This window comes from Mercenaria mercenaria, chromosome 11 (assembly GCF_021730395.1).
Source record: "Mercenaria mercenaria strain notata chromosome 11, MADL_Memer_1, whole genome shotgun sequence".
NCBI classification, from domain to species: Eukaryota; Metazoa; Mollusca; class Bivalvia; order Venerida; family Veneridae; genus Mercenaria; species Mercenaria mercenaria.
This window is the reverse complement of record NC_069371.1, coordinates 68,151,002-68,173,234: the sequence shown is the minus strand read 5'-3', so window position 1 is coordinate 68,173,234 and position 22,233 is coordinate 68,151,002. Positions and strand designations below refer to the sequence as shown.

At 35.4% G+C, this 22,233-nt stretch overlaps 1 protein-coding gene across 5 annotated transcripts in view; it reads right to left on the bottom strand.

The window, feature by feature from the left end:
* Positions 1-2,363: 2,363 nt before the first annotated feature.
* Positions 2,364-22,233, bottom strand: part of LOC123531077 (PAN2-PAN3 deadenylation complex catalytic subunit PAN2-like) — a 51,587-nt gene continuing 31,717 nt past the window's right edge. For all 5 annotated transcript variants that reach the window (XM_053517652.1, XM_053517653.1, XM_053517656.1 and 2 more), the window contains exons 21-29: positions 21,457-21,605; positions 20,583-20,761; positions 18,235-18,325; positions 11,053-11,207; positions 10,522-10,607; positions 9,707-9,764; positions 8,964-9,143; positions 5,244-5,337; positions 2,364-3,581 (exon numbers count right to left, since the gene is read on the bottom strand). In XM_053517652.1, the coding sequence (XP_053373627.1) occupies positions 3,370-3,581; positions 5,244-5,337; positions 8,964-9,143; positions 9,707-9,764; positions 10,522-10,607; positions 11,053-11,207; positions 18,235-18,325; positions 20,583-20,761; positions 21,457-21,605 (1,204 nt within the window). In that variant the 3' untranslated portion in view covers positions 2,364-3,369. The remainder of the gene's footprint in view (positions 3,582-5,243; positions 5,338-8,963; positions 9,144-9,706; positions 9,765-10,521; positions 10,608-11,052; positions 11,208-18,234; positions 18,326-20,582; positions 20,762-21,456; positions 21,606-22,233) is intronic.

Genomic DNA, 22,233 nt, shown 5'->3' with positions numbered 1-22,233 from the left:
ATAGGTAATATGGCGAGTTTGCAGTTTTAGACGTGGAAGAAGGCCCTAGGTGCCACTCCATGGCATTATTTGATCACGTCCCTTTCAACTGTAGATACGGTCTCTGTTTTAGAGCAAATGAAAATGCATTTAAAATGAGCTTGAACTCGTTGGAGACATCGATAGACATCATTAGTGTAGAAAAGCTCAATCAAATGTTTCCCGTATATGTGACTCATCCGTAAGAATACTTAATCAAAATTTGGTGTTAGGGAAATAGATTTTAGTTTTGCGTGCCTTGTTGGCAAAGGCCTGAGTGATTAATTACGACGCATCTGAACGAAAAAAAAACGTGTTTTATTTGCCAACAAAGCATGCAAAACTGAAATCTATTTCCATTCTAACACGTTCGAATTATATGAGGGAAACCAGTCTGAATCCTTTTTACGGCGTAAATGGACGGAGTAAACCGGAATAGCCAAAAGTATGTCATTTTGCGAAACGTGTTTAAATCGAAAAGACGGTAAAATCCTTCTTTGTTTATATAAAAGAAAATCTTAAAAGTGTTAGAATGTTGGATAGCACATATAAAGAAGTTGCTTTAATTCCACGAATGTTCCCCGGGCTCTTTTGTGACAAGAGTAATGAACCCAAACACTAAAACCCACGTTGTAGTATCCTCAAAATAATACTAAAAGAAACAAGATGCTAACTATATATATCGTCGCACGAATATAATGTATAAAAAATATCGATTTGATTTTTTTTTCCAGTTATATTTCGTTCTCGAGCGCCGTTGTTGCCATAGCAACCACACTTTTTTGTCAATTTGTATTATCCTAGTAGGCTTGTACCATTCTATTACCAATGATTGCATTAAACTATATTCAATACTTCACGATCGATCATTTTGATAAGGGATCCACATTATCTGTTGAGTTTACCTCTCCGTATTTCCATAGCAACCTTAATTGTTGACCTACTTTCAAACCTAAGTAAGAACATAAGCACTTAGAGGACGCTGCCGAATCAGAACATTTTTCAGAGTATACTAGTTGCCCAATAGGCCATTGCATTCGAAAAAATAGCGTAAGCAAGTATGATGGATGAACCATGGATGCTTCATAACACGGCTTTTGCATTGTGTCATAATACTGCCCGATGATTTATACTGCACATCTCGAGAAGCGACTAGATTTCCTCTCTTTGCTATCTATCATTACGATAAATTTCTTTAAATTCATTATCCGTGAAAAGGGGAGATAATTTGAAAAAAAAGCTATTTTGCGCATTGCACTCCCTTTAAGTTGTCAAACTTCAGTAATTTTGACAAGAAAAAAAAACTAGTTACTCACCTGAAATCGACTCTCTGATATTGAAAATATTTATGGCACATTGAATCATGAATGGTAACAACTCTGTTTAATAAGTCAAGTGCTCCCATTTGAACAATTATGAGAGGTCTTTAAAATGATGCTACGGATAAAATTGAACGAAGATCCGCTGGAAAACGTCATTTAAAGATGTTTCTATTTTTAGATAAAGCGTCCCTTTAAATTTGAGCTTCTCTCTTATATGTATCTATATAAAGATAATTCTAGTTTCATTTGAATGTTTTCAGTACTTTTGAGAGTTATGTAAAAACTAAGTACAAAATGGGAGATAATTTGAAGATATTCCGAACTGAGTTATGGTTCGTGTGCACTGCACTGCCTCTCAACAGTGTCCATTCTGTTTCATTGAAATGTCTTCAGTACTTGTGGAATTATACTTTGGGAAAGAAAAACTAAGTGCAAAAACTTAATAAGGGAAGATAATTTGAAAATTATTCCACGTAGTTATTGCTCCTGTGCACCGTGCTTTCAATTAATGTTCTCCATCTTTGTTAGCAGCTTGAATAAATTTCTTTCAGCCCATTCATTCGTTACCAAACCTTAATAAAGGGAAATAATTAAAACAGCATGGTGGTTAAGGTTTTTGTACATTGCTCTTTCGCGCAGTGTAATCCGTCATTATTTGAAAGTTCAACATAATCCTTCAAGCAGTTTTGGAGTTATTCTCCGGATAAAAGTGATAAAGGAAGATTATTAAAATATATGCATGGTATAGTTAGGGTTTTTTACAAGATGTCCGAAGATTTGACAAAACCCCTTGAGTAAAAGGCAAAGGTCTTAAAATTTGCATAATCTCCTTTTGTCACCATACCAATTTTCATCAAAATATATCTTGCATACATTTCAAGTAATGACAGGATCGTGACTTTGCAGAGAGACAGTCAAGTGGACAAATGGGTAAGACAATCCTATAAACTCCTCCTCCCAGTCAGTGCCAGTAGGGGACAAATAAATAAACTAACATCGTGGTACATATAACTCAACAATCACTAGTTAGCACATTTATTTTCTTGAAATCATTTACAATTTCAACAACAAATCATTCTTTTATCTATAACTGATACAAATATATTTAACAAAAATAGAACTTCTGTGAACAAGAACTGTCAAAATACAGCTTGTTGCATTATTTTGATGCCTGATAGAGATATGCTGTATCAGTTGTTAATTTAGTAATGTAGAAATATTGCCTTTTTTTGGAAATGGAGATTATTTCCAAAATTTAAAGCAAGCAAATGTTAACACCATTTTTGCTTCTGTGTCCCAAATTTATACCCTACCTTCAATCTAACTCCATCCACAATAATATAACATCAATGTCAACCTTTAACCTTTCTCTATCCACAAGAACACAGCATCCCTCCCGACCTTTATTTCTATTTAAAATGTTACAGTATCCCTCCCAAGCTGCAAGATATCTCCATCCACGACAATACAGCATCCTTCCAAACCTTTAATCTATTTCTTTCTACAATAACACAGCATCCTTCAGATCATTCAAACTATCTTTATCCATATTAATACAAATTCCTCCAATCCTTTTCCTGTAACTTTACCCACAGCATCCATTCCGAACTGCTAGATACCTCTGCTGTTTTGTATCTAGATACCTCTTCTGTTTGGTATCTATATATCAACAGTTTCATCATTTCATTGCACAGTCTCACAGTCAGCATCACAAAATTTTCAGATTCCAAATTAGTGTTATTCCTATACACCCACAAAGCCAAGACTTAAAATATACCTTGACAGGCACAGCATCTGAATAGAAGTCAAGATTCTGTAGGATGAACGATATATCTCAACAAGAATACAGTGTTATCTGGCATTTCAGAAATTTCTGAATCATGGCTTAATAGCTAAATAGTATGAATTCTAGCCAATCAAGGTATTTTACAACTTCCAGCCCACTGCTTTATGTAACAAAGCCTTGAACCACATGTATACTATTTATAAAACCACTCCATAAATAGGAAACAAGTCCTTAAGTAGGTCACTATAAGAAAGCTATTGCACTGTCCTCTGTTGCCTCTTCAATGTCTTCCGATATTTTCCACTGGTTTTTGCGGCCAAACTCGTACATTTCTTTGATAACTTTACGCACTTTGTCCATGCCATCCTTCGACACCTCCTGATATTTAAGGTAAAGCTGAAGGGCTGTTCTCGCATCCTCCACCGAGTCATGGGTCACAGACTGAATATTGATCTCTGTAAAAGATCAAATATAAAGAAAAGCTTAAACATATTCCTAAACTTATTCTTTCTGTGAAAATGTTGCAATCTGATAGCTATAACAGCTGTTTATAAAACACATATGTCCCTGGTGATGGCCTGTGGGCAGCAACTGGGTATGTTATTTTGTATGCTGTGACCTTGACCTTTGATCTAATGACCTCAAAAAAGCAGGAGTCATTAACTGACAAAGGTGAATTATCATATGAAGTTTGAATGCCAGAAAACTACCAAAGATCACAGTGATTTCCAGTTCTTGATCAGAAACAGTTTTCAGATTCAGGGTTGCTTTGACCTTGACCCTTGAGATACTGATCCCAACACCAGACCGTCAAGAGTCATCTCCTAACCACAAGTAAACACCATAAGAAATTTGACAGCCATAAGACCAAAAGTGCTCAAGACATTAATCATAAACCATTTTCAGTTTCAAAGTCACTGTGCAATTGGCACAAAGCTTTTTATCTTATTAAGCAGAAACTTTGTTTGTTTTGGGTTTAACGCTGTTTTTTCAACAGTATTTCAGTCATGTAACAGCGGGCAGTTAACCTAACCAGTGTTCCTGGATTCTATACCAGTACAAACCTGTTATCCGCAAGTAACTGCCAACTTCCCCACATGAATCAGAGGTGGAGGACTAATGATTTCAGACACAATGTCGTTTATCAAATAGCCACGGAGAACATATGCCCCGCCCAAGGATCGAACTCATGACCCTGCGATCAATAGACCAATGCTCTACCTACTGATCTAAGCGGGCGGTAAATGTGACCTTGACCCTTGAACTACCTACTGCACAAGCATTAGGGGTCATCAACTGAACTGAAAAAGTGGAGAATGGTTGGACCAACAGTGTCCAAACTTGATAGGATGGTTGTCTGTGGTCAACAGACAACCCCTATTGTTTTTTTGCAGTCATAGGATCAAAGGTCATGGTTACATTGACCATGAAATTGAAAATAAATGGTCTACTGACTAGATCTAACAGACAGACCAACAATGACCAAAATACAAAATCTCTTTTTCAAAGGCAGGCAAATGTTCATTATTCATTCAGTGGAAACTGTTCACAGGCTACCATCCTACGAAGTTTGACAAATGTAGGCCCAAGCATGATCTATTAATTGAAAACCAAATGGTCTACCGACTGACAATGAGCAGGACAATATAGCCCCTCTTTCTTAAAAGCCGCCATAATAATCTTTATTATGTAAAGCACACACTTTCATTGAATAAATCATTAAAATATATCTATTAAGATGCTGAATTATCGAAAGTGAAATGTATTTAATTCTAAACTGTCCCCTACTTTACTGAATACTGCATTTTCATTTCTGAGTATTTCAAAGCTCATTCTAATTATAATGAATAGTAAATGTTTCACAAATGAAAAGTGCTGTTTCTATTACATATCAAACTGATATTACCATTAAACCAGATACATTTCACGGCACCGATACTTTCAATGACATATTTTCAGTATGTCTTACTTTTGATATACCACTTATATTGCAAAAGAACCTACATTTCTACAGCACAAAATGAGCACTCTGTCATACCTATAGATTTATGATAAGGAATATTACTCTTGTGTTAAGCTCTAATATTCCATCTGCTTTATGCTCTATGAATACTTACTCAGAAAATACCATGCCAGGAACTTCAGTGAGATCATTCTTTGTCTAGGAAGATGAAACAGTTCAACTGTATCAATTATCTGGTCCTTCGGCACCTGAAATAAGTTTATACTACAACTTTACATTTCCATTCAATCTTCTATCACAGAAAAATCAGTGTTTAACAAAGAAAAATGTACTGGACATAGATGGCCTTAAAGCCAGTTTGCAGTAGTCCAAGCAGTACAATCCGCAAGATTTCCAGAACATACAGACATAGTTACATATGGACAACAGACATAATTATGTAGGTACAACAAAAAGCATTATGTACGTACAACAGCCGCAGTTTTGTAGACACAAAGGTACAACAGAGTTATATAGTTACATCAGACATAGATTTGAAGGTACAAAGGTACAAAAGAGAGTTTTGTATGGACAAAGATAGTTATGTAGGTACATCAAGCAAAGTTATGTAGTACACTACAAAGGTACAAAAGATATGGTTATGTAATAGACTTGCTTATGTAGGTACACCAGACATAATTTTGTGGGCACAACAGACATAGTAATGTACGTACAAAAGACATAGCTTTGACAGTATGACTGACATAGTCAAGTAGGTACAATGGTACAACAGACAGCCATGTTAGTAAAACAAGAGTTTGGTGGGTAGAACTGACATAGTTATGTAAGAACAACAGACACAGTTATGAAGGTATAATATTAGACACATTTATGTAGGTACACCAGACAAAGCCAAGTTCGCAGAACAGTATGTAGGTAAAACAGACACACTTATGTAGGTACAAAAAAGGGAAAACCTGCATCCTCATTTCCATAGTTTTCTAGTTAAAATCTGACCTACAGGTAAGACAGAATTGTGAATGTGTCCGACTTTTCTATGTATATATCACCTGAATATATGCATGATAGAGATTTGTAAACATAAAACAAAGCAGACTGTTAATCACATATAACTAGAGCTGCTTTTGAGAAAAGCACATGTCTCCTACAACTGACATTGACATTTCTTCTCCATTATGTATCTCAGTCAATCATGCACCAAGACCTGTATCACTGGCATCAGTATTTTCGATAATTCAAGGGCCATAATTCCAAAGTGCCTAGGCCGATTTGGCTAATTATCGAACTTGGCTAAGGACTTATTGTCAAACACATTTTGTTCAAGTTTGGTGAAGATCAGATGGTATGATGTTCCACTTAGAGACTGGACAAGATTTGTGACAGACAACCAGACACACACACACACACAGACAGGAGTAAATCAATATGTCTCCCACACCACTGTATGGTGGGAGAGATAATTATGTATGAGGTAATGAAAAGTGCAAATACCCTTCAATGCCTCCATGCTGACTTAAACAGAATTCTTTTCCATAAAACTCATTAAATGGACTTAATGATCCAAAACAATTGCAAATAACAGCACTGGGTTAAGGTATAAGGTGGTCTTTTACAGCCACCATACTACATTGAAGGATTTCTATTGTGACAGTTAAAGGTGGTCAATCACATTTAAGGAGGTAGGTTACCTTGATATTTGTAAGTGCGCATGTCCAACCGGAAGCTAACGTGACGATTTACGATGACGTTTACGACAAACTAAATGTGTTTGTATATCCATTCTTCTGGAAATAAATCTTGAACCTGCCTCCGATCTTATGTTTAATGGTTTAATAATGCAGAAATAATGAATGAATTGCCGCAGAAACGCTTCAAAACATTGTTGCCTTAAAATGACGTCATTGACGTCATGACGTTACGTGTCAGTTACCGCGCAAAATTAATTGCTTTTATTTTGAAAGTACGTTATTCTGTGCTTTTTCTTTATTTGAACTATTTTCAAACAGCCATTATTTGCTGAAATACTTTTTATTAGTCTTTTGCTCTGAAAAATGATCAATATTTTGCTTCTTTTATGTAATTATATTGAAATGTTAGACGGAATGTAAGAAAATGGATGATGGTAACTGATGTGATTGGGAATATAGCTGGGTGAAAGGTAACTTATTACGGTCATTTACAAATAAAAATTGGACAGTTTGATTTGTTACACCTATTTCCTAGTTTCCGTTGATAATTTGTTACTTAAATACTAAAACTAAGCTCCAAAATGGTTCAAATTTCAGTATAAAATTGTGGTGTCTTGAATTAAATTGATGTTACCATGGAAACGAAGCCCGTGAACTATATGTCTAATTGTAAAATTCAAAAGCGTTGACACTGGTCTATTTAAGGAACACAGCTTCGGCTTTTTTTTTTCATTTCAACAATATCCATGAGAATAATAGCAGCATGCAGAACGATTTTTCAATAAAAATGTCAGACGACGGGCACTGCTGTAAGTATTTTAAGCTGTGAAATTTGTTAAATTAACTACAATTCATACGAAAATATTACTAACGTTAGAAATAAGATGTTTTAAAGCTACATTAACAAGAAAGATAATTTTATATAACATTTTTTTATAAGAAATTACGATAAAAAGCAACATATAAGCTATTTTAAACATCTCTGTTGCCATGGTTACTCTAAACTTTAAGAAAAACATAGTACCATGTAAAGTTCTTGGTATTTTGCTAATTATATTACCCAAATATTCCATGTTGGTCAATAACAGAATGGCACTGAAGCCGTCGAAAAACCCGTTTTCATACATAATTGTTGAAAAATGAGAGAAAATGCGTCACCATGGAAACACGAGCCCCGCGACATATACATTTTAAGCTTTTATTAGAAAGCTAATGCGCATACTAGTAAAACTATTAATTATGCAGACTTCTACGGATAACAATGAAACCAAAATACACTGAAAAGTGTTAACTATCCGTATTTTCCTTCTTCTTTCTATATAAAATACCTTAAGAGGGTCATGTACTTCAAACCTGGATAAAAATTGTACTTGAAGGGACAGAGATAAACGGAACTGAGATTGTAGCAGTTAAAACATTAAATTACACGAAATACAAAAAATCACTGCGGTTCAACTAATTTGAATTTACCCTGGTAACAAGGTAACCTACCTCCTTAATTAACATTTAATGACATTTTTTACTTTTTGTATATTCTGGTAGAGAATTATTTAAGGAACAAAAAGACCGATTACATAGAGTTAGATTCCTATTTGAAATGTATATTTTATTATTTTTATAAAATTTTGTAATTACTCCCCTTTAATATGAAAGTATATAAAAAGCTGGGTATTTCTTTTTATTTCGATACAATGTCTAGTTTTACATTTGCATTTGACAGACATATCAACTACTGAACAATCTGAACCAAAAATCAAGTTTTAAAGCTGTGTGTAGCTTCTGAATTCATTTATTTCCAATCTATCTTGGTTGAGCAACCAAGATAGGCAAAGGGAGGTAATAATAATTTTTCAAACTTGCGTTTCTAATGAATTCCATCTAAATACATAATTTTTAATGCAAATATTTTACAAATATATTACAATATGTCTAATATTCATACATTTCCTTTAATAAGTTAGGCAAAGTATGTTTATCAAATTTATACTTACGATAAAATAACTCTATCTTGGTTGGGCAACCAGGATAGGAAAATGAAATTTTAAAAATACCTCCAGTGAAAATCTAATTTGTATTAAGTGTTAAGTGAACATAAATGAGTGTAAATGATCAGATGCTAAAGTTTCGAACAAATCCGTTACATGGCCAAAATCTGATTATCCACCTTTAAGAGAATCAAGACTTACATGGATATTGATAACCCTGAAATCTTTCTTGAGCCCATGACCTACAAAAATGACCCCTATGTCCACCAGGTAACGGATCTTCTGGTATGTTGCCTTCAGTGTAGTCAAGTGACGGTTTGACACTGTGGGGTCAAGGTCACCTGGTTTAATTCCAGAATACTGTGTGAGGTAATCCACAACCTGTAAATTAAACTTTCATGATCATCAAGTATAAAACTTGTAAGATTGTTTCTTTTCTTTCTGTATTGGGTTTAGGTTCACAACAACATAATTTAGGTCATATGGCAACTTTTCAAGCTTTTGATGGAAGAGCAAAAGCCAAGTGCCTCTCCAAGCATTAAACAGGCACCTTGGTAGAACCATCGACCTTCCATAAGCCAGCTGGATGGCTTCCTGACTTGTAGAGTTCACCATCCAAGAGAGGTTTCAAAACCAAATTAGTAAGGGGCTACTCAAACCCAGTCAGCAACATTAACCACTCCGCCACAGAGGCCTACTGAAGACTTTTAGTTACTTGCTTGTATAATTATTTCTTAGCACATTCTCTAATGAGTTTCCTTCTTGTTAATGTAATTATAGGCTGAACAACCCACATGTAATAATGCACGTAGGTGAACATGAAGCGGTTGTAGAATTTGACATCCACTAAAAAACATGAAATAAAGCATATTAATTGACGAATTTTAAACAAAATGGCAACAATAAAACTCGGCAGACTGGGTGTAAGGCTATGTCAAACTTACCTGTTCATGACTACAGATATAATCATCAATGAAAGGTTCACCAAGGTTCTCCCCTTGTCTGAAAGATAAATATAACATCTGTAGATTATATCATTTCTGCTACCCATCAAAATTTGATAGATTTCATGATTATCATTATAAACTTTCCGTTCCACTCCCTTTAAAAATTCTGTGTAAATGAATCAGCTAAAAATTATGCATGTTTCTATTGATTATTGTATGAAAGTGTTTTCCTTAAATTAAATAAACAGCATCCATGTTGTGTTTCATCTGACATCAGTTCCAAGTTTAGCAGGAATTTTACCAGAGTCCCAGTGGTAACAATATCCAAGCTTCTCCATGATGGACTGTGGGCTTAAATGCAGATAAACAACAAGGCCTTCATAACTCTCATTCTATTCATAAAAATATTCGATCAAAGATAATGCTGATCTACATTCATCTCTTGGTATTAAACCTGGTATCATGTGGCAACAATCCTGATGTCATGTGTAAATGAACCTAATGTCATGTGGTACTGAACCTAACATCATGTGGTAATGAACCTTACATCATGTGGTAATGGACCTGATGTCATGTGGTAACGGACCTGGTGCCATGTGGTAATGGACCTGATGTCATGTGGTAATGCAACTGACATCACTTTGTAATGGCCTGACATCAGGTGGTGTGGTAATGAACCTGATGTCATGTGGTAATGCAACTGACATCACTTTGTAATGGCCTGACATCAGGTGGTGTGGTAATGAACCTGATGTCACATGGTAATGAACCTAACATCACATAGCAATGAACCTGATTCCAACAAGACTTACCCTCTGATACATGTGATTCTAGCTACAGACATATGACTAGGTCGGAGAGTTGATCTGGTACCATCACTTCTCAACTCAGACTCTTCCTGGAGATAACAAAATTACTTTCCACAAAATGTGTTTCCATAGCTACAAACTTTTAGTAATTACACTGTATATGAAATACGACTAATTTTACCTAAGTTGACGTTTAGAGAAGTAATCAATCATAATGTGGCCCATCAGTAAATAAGAAATTCTTTCCCAACCAGCAGAGAGCAGAGAAAAAAATGTATACACCCTCATTTCTGAATCTGAGTATTTCATACACAAGAGGCCCAAATGGTTTCAAGAAGGACTCAAGACATGTAATAATTATCAATACATCACATTTATAAAGGATTCTTTATTATAAATACATTTTATATTCATTTTCTAATGTACATTAGTCTTATACCATAAGTTATAACAAGAAATCATTCAACATATACAAATCAATACACCCAAACTTCTTTCTGTGGTAGTATAGGGATATGAAAAAGCCTCACAAACCTGATTAAGGGAGACAAACTCTGCATCAAGACCAATAATGTCCCCTTCCTTTGGATACTCTTCCTCAGTGAAGGGTGTAAAGGTCAGCTTCCTCCTTTTGGGATTTATCAATGTTGACTCATCTGATAGTACACTTCTTGTTATCGGGTTCACCACTGTAAAGAAGAAACAGAAAATCTCTGGGAATGACTTTGTCTGATAGGGATTAAATTATAATAACTTAAACTATATGCTTGATACATGCAGAAAAACTCTGCTTAATCTATTTTCAAAACACCAGACAGACAATACACAGCTGTTTCTGATTTAACATGCAAGATGGTAAAAATTAGCAACATAAGCAGAAATCTGAAAATGACCGAGAATTTAAAGGGACTACTCTCCAGATCGTTCGACACCGAAAAATATTTTTTTTTTTATATCTGGAAATAAATGTTATATTTATTAAGAAGGCTTTAAAACTTAATTACTGACAAACTATATGTTACGTAAACACACGCTGAGAATTTGCTGTTTTTGCTACTTTTTACGATGAAAATCTTAAAGCGTTTGTTACGCTTTACTCCAGGTAAACTGTCTCGATTATAAATATCTATATTTTGAAGTCATAATTCACCAATTCAGCTATAGCTCTATCTGTTACGACAATGGGAAAATGTCTTTATTGCCACTGTGGTCTGGGGTTCAATTCCCGACATGGTCATCTTTCTTTTTAATTTGGAATTTTTAAAATATTTTAGAAACAAAAACTAATATTCTAATGTTCATAATTAATGTGACTGAACTTCGATTTGAAAGAAAGGTTATTTTTTTAGCCAAATCTGGAGGTCAGTGCCTTTAACAATATAACCTTTAAATTAAGCAGTAACATCTTACTGGCATAAGTGGCTTTTTTTATTTATTCCAATTTCCTGTATATAACTATATTTTCTGATCTTTATGTTCATTAAATATTCAGTAAGGCTATAAAATCTAGATTATAAGCCTTTGCCAACAGCTGTCACATTTTACATGAAGGCGGAGAAAAACAAAGTAAAGGATAATCCTCCTTTATGGAGAACATACAGGATTACAATAATGTTCTTATGCTAATTGATCTAACAGTGTTACTTAAGTGTGTGAATCGACCAATCAGAAGCAGGCATTTCACTGTCACAAGATATACTTTTGAATTGGCCAATCAGAAGCAGGCATGTCACTGTCACACGAAAAAGTATCATTTTTTAGTTTATGTAAGACATTTTTATATAAGAATTCCAGTTTCATGATATAACCATGATGTTAAAACATGAAATGCATGCTTAAACTGAATGATATCTGAAAAAAGAAGTTTTTTGAAATTTTCATGTTTTTTTCTCTCAAGTTTTACATTTTCAGTTTACAAAGACTATTGATTTTAAGACTTTGACAGCAGCCATGCACAGTGGAAAGATGAACCACCTTCTGAATAATTGTAAACATCTTCTTTAACAAGTACCTTTGAACACTCTATGTCAGAACTTGAAAAGATCTTTTTTATTATGAAACTTAACTAAATCAATGTGTATTATTCCAGGTTGAGAATCTCCTTAAAATATTGAGAGGTGCTTCTATAAACTCATGCATCCCACCCCTTTTCACCTATGATGGCACAGCCCTTGTAATTTTCAGTCTAAAGAATGCTTTGACCTTGACCTTTAAGCCACTACAGTAATATGGGTCATCTGCTGACCACTGGGCATCCTCCTATTTTGTCACACTACAGAAAGCCCAAGTATTCTGTTGTTATCCATGGGAAACCATTTTCAGCTACAAGCTGTGTTAATCACAGTGAATAAGTGTGTATAGTTTCAATCAATTCCCACAAGTGGTTACTGAGCTACCAGCTCACATACAAAACTAGAGCTATCACTAAAGGTGAAGAATGTACCCACCGCACGCACTGACACAGTACATTGCAATTTGACGCACACAAGATTGCATGATTATGTGGACTGTATGTATATAGACTGTATGTATATAGTATGTTAACAAAAAAAAGTCCCATAACTCTGCAGAATATTTATCTAAAAGAACGTAACATGCACCATGCACAATTAGGGTTGGTACTGATCATTTGTGTGAAGTTTCATTAAATTATGTGAAAGGGTTCAGAAGATTAAGCGCACAAGACTGTATGTACATGTATATAGTATGTTAACAAAAAAACAAAGTCCCATAACTGTGCAGAATTTTTCTTGAAAGAACCTAACATGCACCATGCACAACTAGGGTTACTACTGATCACTTATGTCAAGTTTCATTAAATTGTGTGCATGGGTTCAGGAGACTAGGTGCGCACAAGATTGCATATGCAGACTCTATGTATATAGTATAGTAACAAAAATCAAAGTCCCATAACTCTGCAATTTTTTTTTTTGAAAGAACCTAACATGCACCATGCACAACTACTGTTGTTACTGATCACTTGTGTGAAGTTTCATTAAATTGTGTCAAGGGGATGAGGAAAGATGGTGCGCACAAGATTGTGTCTACGGACGGACGGACAGACAACCTGAAACCAGTATGCACCCCCTTACAACTTTGTTGTTCGAGGGATACAATTAAACCAAAAATTGCTAAGTCTAAAAACGGGCATTATCTTGTGAAAATGCACAGTAGTGTTATGAACCCTGTGCAGTGAATGTCAGATCATCTCAGTGAACAAGTGTTTGAAGTTTAAATCCATTCCCATTAGTGGGTACTGAGATACAAGCTTACATACAAAAACTTAACCAAAAACTACTAAGTCGAAAATGGGGCATAATTTTGTAAAAGTGCAAAGTAGAGTTATAGAACCTGTGCAATGCATGTCAGATCATGACAGTGAATAAGCTAGTAAAGTTTCAATCCATTCCCATCAGTGGATACTGAGTTACCAGCTTTCATACAAAAACTTAACCAAAGAGCTGTTGTAGGGCAGCAATGCTCAACTATTCAACAGCCTTGTCAAATGAATGAATATTAAAGTGGGAAAAGGGGCATAACTTTGTAAAAAAGCAAAACAGAGTTAAGGGACCTGTGCAGTGTAAGTCAGTTTATCACAGTGAATAAGTGTGTGAAGTTTCAATCCATTCCAAAAAGTGGTTACTGAGATACCACCTTACATACAAAAACTTAACCAAATCAGGACGCCGACGCATACGCCAACGCCCAGGTGAGTCAAATAGCTCTACCTATTCTTTGAATAGTTGAGCTAACAAGAGCTGTTGAAGGACAGCAATACTTGGCTTTTCATAAGTCTTGTCATTAGTCTAAGAAAAGTTAAGATAATGAAATCAAATGTCAACTAGAGCTATCACTAAAGGTGATGAATGTACCCCCCGCATGCACTGACACAGTACATTGCAATTTGACGCACACAAGATTGCATAATTATGTGGACTGTATGTATATAGACTGTATGTATACAGTATAGTAACAAAAAACAAAGTCCCATAACTATGCAGAATATTTATCTAAAAGAATGTAACATGCACCATGCAAAACTAGGGTTGGTACTGATCACTTGTGTGAAGTTTCATTAAATTGTGTGTAAGGGTTTGGTAGATTAGGCACGCACAAGATTGCATATGCAGACTGTATGTACATAGTATGTTAACAAGAAACAAAGTCCCATAACTCTGCAATTTTTGTCACCGAAAGAACCTAACATGCCCCATGCACAACTACTGTTGTTACTGATCACTTGTGTGAAGTTTCATTAAATTGTGTCAGGGGGATTAGGAGAGATGGTGCGCACAAGATTGTGTCTATGTATATAGTATAGTAACAAAAAAACAAAGTCCCATAACTCTGCAATTTTTTTTTTCTGAAAGAACCTAACATGCCCCATGCACAACTACTGTTGTTACTGATCACTTGTGTGAAGTTTCATTAAATTGTGTCAAGGGGATGAGGAGAGATGGTGCGCAAAAGATTGTGTCTATTTATATAGTATAGTAACAAAAAAACAAAGTCCCATAACTCTGCAAATTTTTTTTCTAAAAGAACCTAACATATCCCATGCACAACTACTGTTAGTGCTGATCACTTGTGTGAAGTTTCATTAAATTGTGTCAAGGGGATGAGGAGAGATGGTGCGCACAAGATTGTGTCTATGTATATAGTATAGTAACAAAAAAACAAAGTCCCATAACTCTGCAAATTTTTTTTCTAAAAGAACCTAACATGCCCCATGCACAACTACTGTTGGTACTGATCACTTGTGTGAAGTTTCATTAAATTCTGTCAAGGGGATAAGGAGAGATGGTGCGCACAAGATTGCGTCTACGGACAGACGGACAGATGGCCAGACGGACAAACAGACAGACAGACAACCTGAAACCAGTATACCCCCCCTTACAACTTTGTTGTCGGGGGGGGGGTACAAAAAGGATCACAATTTTGTGGAACAGCAAAATACAGTTATAGAACCTGTGCAATGCATGTCAGATTACCACAGTGAACAAGTATGTATAGTTACAATCTATTCCCACAAGTGGTCACTGAAATATCAGCTTTCATACAATACCTTAACCAAAATTTTATATGTCAAGAATGTGGCATAACTTAGTGAAAAAGCAAAATAGAGTTTTGGAACCTTTACTATGAACATCATATCGTCACAGTGAACAAGTATCTGAAGTTTCAATCTACAATTGAATCTCCATATCTCTAATTCAAGGGATGGAGCATTTAAAGCACATGTTTTTGGGACAGGACTTAAAATGTCTTCGACACAGCCGGAAATTTGAGATAAGTGAGTAAAAGATATCTAGTTTCACCTATATTCCTAAAAGAGGTTACTGAGAAACCAGCATACATGCCAAAACTTAATCAAATCCAGACACAGATGTGGAAGGTAACAAATGGTTGAGTACAATGGCTCTTAGTGTACCTATTCTTTGAATAGTCAAGTGCGGAAAAGTTGGATCAAGCAGAAACTCCTTCCTGTTGTAACTTTATTCCACTTTTTAACAACTATAAATATTTTTATCCAGTGACCAGTCAAGCCACCCTATTCCTAACAAATATATTCAACACACACAAACAGAAATATGAGAATTTAATATTTGACATGAAAACTGTTTGAGGCAGCAAATTGCTGCAACAGATGGAGATAAGCTGGGCACCAGCGTTACACCAGGGACCTTCACAATAATGCCTCACATATCAACAGGATAAAACACAACTCATGGATAGACAGAAAACTTTCAATTTCCTCATATATCAATTTTGACAAAAAAAACAACAAAAAAATAAATAAAAGGTAAATAGTGTGCAGTGGAATTAAATCTAGACAAAACAAGAGCCAATGCTTGACTATTTGAATTGTTGTCCTAGAAGCTGGAATATTACCCTAAATGTTAAAATATCTATAGATAGAGTCTCAATCCAGTATCTGCATTTAATTTAGTTTTGGAGATAGTAACTTGCATGCTAAACTTTAATCAGATGTTTTAAGTTCAAAAGGGGACATAATCTTGCCAAAATGCATGTCAGAGTTAAAGGACTTGATGCTATCACCTGGTTTTATAACCCCAAAGACACCTGTGAAGTTTCAATTCAATATCTGCATTTGTTGACACATGACAAAGGACACAGATCAACTTTGGGAAAACAATATGTTGCTATTTAAATAAAATGACCAATTTTAACCAAGTCAGGGGCCATAACTCCTACATGACTGAATGAATCCGGACGCGAAACCCCAGGTGCACAACTGCACATGCTGACCAACATTCCTGTAAACTTTGGTGACTCTAGGTCAAATACTTTTGGAGCTACGCGCGACACAACATTAAAATGACCATTTTTTACTAAGTCAGGGGCCATAACTCCTACACAACTGAATGAATTCGGACGCGAAACCCCAGGTGCACAACTACACATGCTGACCAACATTCCTGTAAAGTTTTGTGACTCTACGTCAAATACTTTTGGAGCTAGGTGCGACACAACATTCTCGGAAGGACGGATGGACGGACGTTAGTTATAACTGAGACAGAGTGAAAGTGCACCAAAGTTTTAACCTGAAATTTCAAGTATAAAGGGGGCATAATTCATGAAAAATTGGTGCCAGAGTTATGGACCTTGTGTCATGTGATGTGGGTGATGATGTGGAACAACTATTTTAAGTTTAAATCAAATCCATTTAGTTATAACTGAGATAGAGTGGAAGTGAACCAAAACTTTAACCTGAAATTCTAAGTAAAAAGGGGAAATAATTCATGAAATATGGGTGTGAGAGTTATGGCCCTTGTGCCATATGATGTGGGTGATGATGAGGAATAACTATTTGAAGTTAGAAACAAATCAATAAAGTAATTACCGAGATAAGGAGAAAAAAGATAAAGTGTAAAAAAAAAACTTTAACCAAGGTGGGGACGCGGAAAGACGCCGACGCCGACGCCGGGTTGAGTAGGATAGCTCTCCATATACTTCTTATAGTCGAGCTAAAAATAAGTGTCAAAGCTATATGGCTTTAAGTAATAGCTATATGTACTTGTATGCAAAACTTTAACCAGAATTTTTTAAGTCCAAAAGGGGGCATAATTTGGCCAAAATGCATATCAGAGTTATGGGACTTGATGCTATCAATTAGTTTTATTACCCTAAAGACACCTGTGAAGTTTCAATTCAATATCTGCATTAGTTTTGGAGATGTAACTTGCATGCAAAACTTTAACCAGGATTTTCTAAGTCCAGAAGGGGGCATAATTTTGCCAAAATACATGTCAGAGTTATGGAACTTGACCCAGTGAGGAAAGTAATTGACCTAGAAAAAGAAAAAAAAAAGTTTCAAAGCTATATGCCTTTAAATGATAGCCATATGTACTTGCATGCAAAACTTTAACCAAGGTTTGACGCCGACGCCAGGGTGAGTAGAATAGCTAGACTATTCTTTGAATAGTCGGGCTAAAAATAACCAAAGCCTGTTATATAAACTCAGTGATAAATTTTAACCTTTAACCTGCTAAATTTCTAAAATGGGCTGGCCCATCATTCAATTTGTGCATTACCATTCATTATTCGAAGCGGTGTTCACTGAAAATTTACTAACTGAATAACGAACAGTGCAGACCATGATCAGCCTAGATGTGCAGGCTGATCTTGGTCTGCACTGGTCGCAAAGGCAGAATCACTTGCCACCAGCAGGCTAAAGGTTAAGTTGTAACTTACCAGTGATGTCATAAAACTGTTTGATGTTCCTACGTATGAAATATAATGTACAAGGAACCCTCCATTCCAGATTGAACCTCACAGCCTCCTCCTGAAATACAATTAAATGGCAAATAAACTTACAATTAAGCACAAACGTCTTGAAAATAATACAAGCTGTATCCAGTATGCCAGATAACAATCCAATGATGTTTGATGACTAAAGGTCAAATACTTTCTGAGATATGCCTGACAAAAATGCCGACTGACGGTAGGATGGACAACTATACAAACAAAGGCAAATCTAAGTATTCCCCTATCCCCACACCCGCCCCACAACATTTTGGGGAGACACAGAAAACAAAGGTGATGTTTACCAATGTTTACCACCTACATGTATATGAAATTCACAGGTTGGAGTTTTGTCATGGAAAGTTTGGAAACTTTGTTATATTTCCATTGCATATATACATGTGGCTGTTTTGCAAGGGACTCCACAGGTTTCTAAAAAAAATGTGTTTTTGTTTTGCTTTTGTTGGGTTTAACGTCACACCAACACTATCATAGCGCATATGGCAATTTTGCAGCTTTAGGAAGACCAAGGTGTGCATTATTTCATCATGGGCCCATACCTGGGTAGAACTATCGACCTTCCATAAGCAAGCTGGATGGCTTCTGCATATGAAGAATTCAACACCCTGAGCAAGGCCTGAACCCACACAGATGAGGGGCAAGTGGGTCGGAGACCTTATCCACTCTGTTACGGAGGTCCTAAAATAAATGTGCTTCCAGCCAGCATAGTTGTTATAATCTCTGAAATCTAAATAGGAATTACATGCCGTTGTCCCATTCTGTTCAGTCATCCAAATAATGGTAAACATATCAATAGCTACTCTGATGCAACAAGTATATAAATTCAACTAAGCAGTTCAAATATTCTTTGAAATTATTTACATTTTGTATTTTAACTGGGACTACTTTTTGTGGATTCTGTGGATGAGTAAATCCACCAAATTAAGGTACAATTCACATCCTTTTTTTTCAAATTTGAAATCTACTACTGTGAAATCATTCATATTCTCAGAGCTCCAGATAAGATGCGTATTTGCGTAAATACGTTTTGAAATTTACAAAAAACGCATTTAAAATCAAACCTACGCGTACTGATACGCATTGAAAAAACGGGATACGTATTTTACTCGATTAAAGTGCGTAATCCAATTTTATCATAAATCAAGCACATCCTTTTTGTAATCGAGTACAACAAACAAAAATGGCGTCTCATAAAAGCAAACGCAAACGATATCGTAACATAATGTTATTTTCTTCTTCAAGTATATTAAAGCGTGAGACAAGAGATGACTTGGACAATGCCTATCGCTAAGCACGTGATCTATGATATATTATGGGTAACTGTTGAAGAAGCAGAAGCACCATACATGTGGGTGTTTCTGAAAAAAACAAACATTGACAGTCAAAGTATCACTGGCTGTTGATATATCGCAGTGGTCAGTAACTTAATTAAAGATGTAGTGTAAGATGTAATGTATGCAGTAAACAAAATGTTAAAACTATCTGAATGAAGGCTCAAAAAATATTCAGGAAAACAGCATTGGTCGACAAAGTCACTTCAGCAGAGCACATGAATATCAGAAAATTATACAAACAAACAGTTATTATTATTACCCTTTTAAATAATTTCGAATTCTGAAAAACCATTTAGAATTCTAAAATACCCTTTTGAAAAAATATGTAGGAGTAAAATACCCTTTGAAAAAAAAACTAGAGGGTAAAATACCCTTTAACCTAAAATCTTATCTGGAGCTCTGAATTCTAGGGGGACTAATTTTCGTGGATTTCGTGGTTGAGTCAATCCACGAACTTTAATCCCAACGAACAAGTAAAATTCCCATTCATTTTATGTTCAAAAGTTGAAATCCATGAATTCACATCCCCACGAAATAACCGTTTTGACCAAAACCACGAAATTTCATGCCCACGAAATTTAATGATTTTTACAGTATTTCATATCCCCATGAAATAGCTATTTTACCCAAAAGCACAAAATTTTGTGTAATCTGTTGAAAGTAAATGATTTAACAGTATATGAAACCACTGCAAACAATTTATTCAAATAATAACAAGCAATAATATTTGTTGTACTGTAGCTGTTTTTATGACAAAAAAAATCAGGTGCTGTTTTTATCTACTGTCTCCTCCTAAAAATTCATTTGCATGTACTATTTTTTTCTGGGCTTCTGAACAGAATATGTCCTGCTTTTAAATATAAAAATCCCTAGCGGTGTCACCAAAAGCACCAAATTTCATGCCCACAAAATTTAACAATTTTACAGTAGTTGATTACAAACCTTTTCCACATCTGAGATAGAGAAGTCATTGAACAGGTAGAACTGTGTAGTTGTCACACCCTCCTTCCGTTGATGAAATGTTTCTCCCACTTTAATATGGCTGACAAGATGGCCACCTCCTTTACTGTCCTTGATATGTGATACAGTACCATGCAGCTCATAGTATTTTGTATTTGGATCTATAATGAAAAACAAGAACCCATACCAAGTCTTCTTTCAGCTGAATTTTATTAAGTTAAATTTTATAGCTTCAGCCATTATATCCATGTAATTCATTTGATACTTAAATTAAACGGATCTTTTAAATTCTAAATATTCTTAGTTCATGCTGGGCATTAAACCTGGGCTATTGTCCTGTTAAGGTTTGTTTAGAGTACAATTATTAGGTTTGCCTTATCAGGCTGGGCAATCAAATGATATACAGATTCTGACTGGTTGAAAAATTCATTTCTGTATAAAACAAGTCTCCCTTTATTTTTGAAAGCACTGTATCTTGTACTAGATATTCATCTCTCTCTATTTTCTGATAACCAATCCAATTGTAACTTTAGAAGGTTTCATAACTGGGCAACGGAGGACTAAGAGTTGAAATCAACTTTTCTAGTGCAACATAGCTGGGCGAGTCAAACTAACTTAAATAGGTCCATGCAGACTAACTTAACTTTTTCAGTGCAAACTAACAACTGGGCCATTACAGACAAACTTTACTGGGTCAGTGCGAACTAACTTAACTTTGCCAGTGCAAACAAACTTAACTGGGCTAGTGCAGACTAACATTACTAGACCAGTGACGATCACCTTAATTGAGCAATTGCAGATCGCATTAACTGAGCCAACACAGACCAGCTATCTGGACAAATTCAGACCAATTTACCTGGATTATCTGGCATTGGCTCATCATCAGAAAATTCCTCTATTTTTAGTTTACCATTCTCAAGCTGAACCTTCAGACCAAATGGTATCCAGACTGGATCATTCTCATCATCTGTGTGGATCTTCATGATGTCATCTTGTAACCAGGAACTGTACAGGAAACAAAATAATGCTACATTTTACCAAGATCCAAGCTTAAGGTTAGTGGCTGTTGGTGCCACTTACTGAAACAGTTGGGCAAGGTTTTTCTTTCATGCAAGGTGTATTTCTTACTGTATTTATAGAAGGTAAATATTCAACAAGGAAGTAAAAATATAACAACAGTATACACAACAGACCTAAGTGTTCTCTCATATACAATAATCATGAAAATAAGAGGTTGTGCAAGTAAACAGGTATTTGTGTAATTTATCATTAATTTGTTACTGTTTGTAGCAAGGTATATAATAAGTCCATCATCATTATGTGTGTTTCAAGTCTGAGCCAGATAGAGGAAAGATGCAGTGATATTTCATACACAGGATCTTATTAAGCAAATTAAGTGATGGACTATCTTAGAGAATGAAAATCTAATAACATTGTATACTAAGCAACAATAAATACATCTGACTAAAACATTTACTGTGAAATCATTAATATTCGTGGGGGACTAATTTTCGTGGATTTCGTGGTCGAGTCAATCCACGAATTTTAATGAACAAGTAAAACTCCCATTCATTTTACATTCAAAAGTTGAAAGCCACGAATTCATATCCCCACGAAATTGCAGTTTTGACCA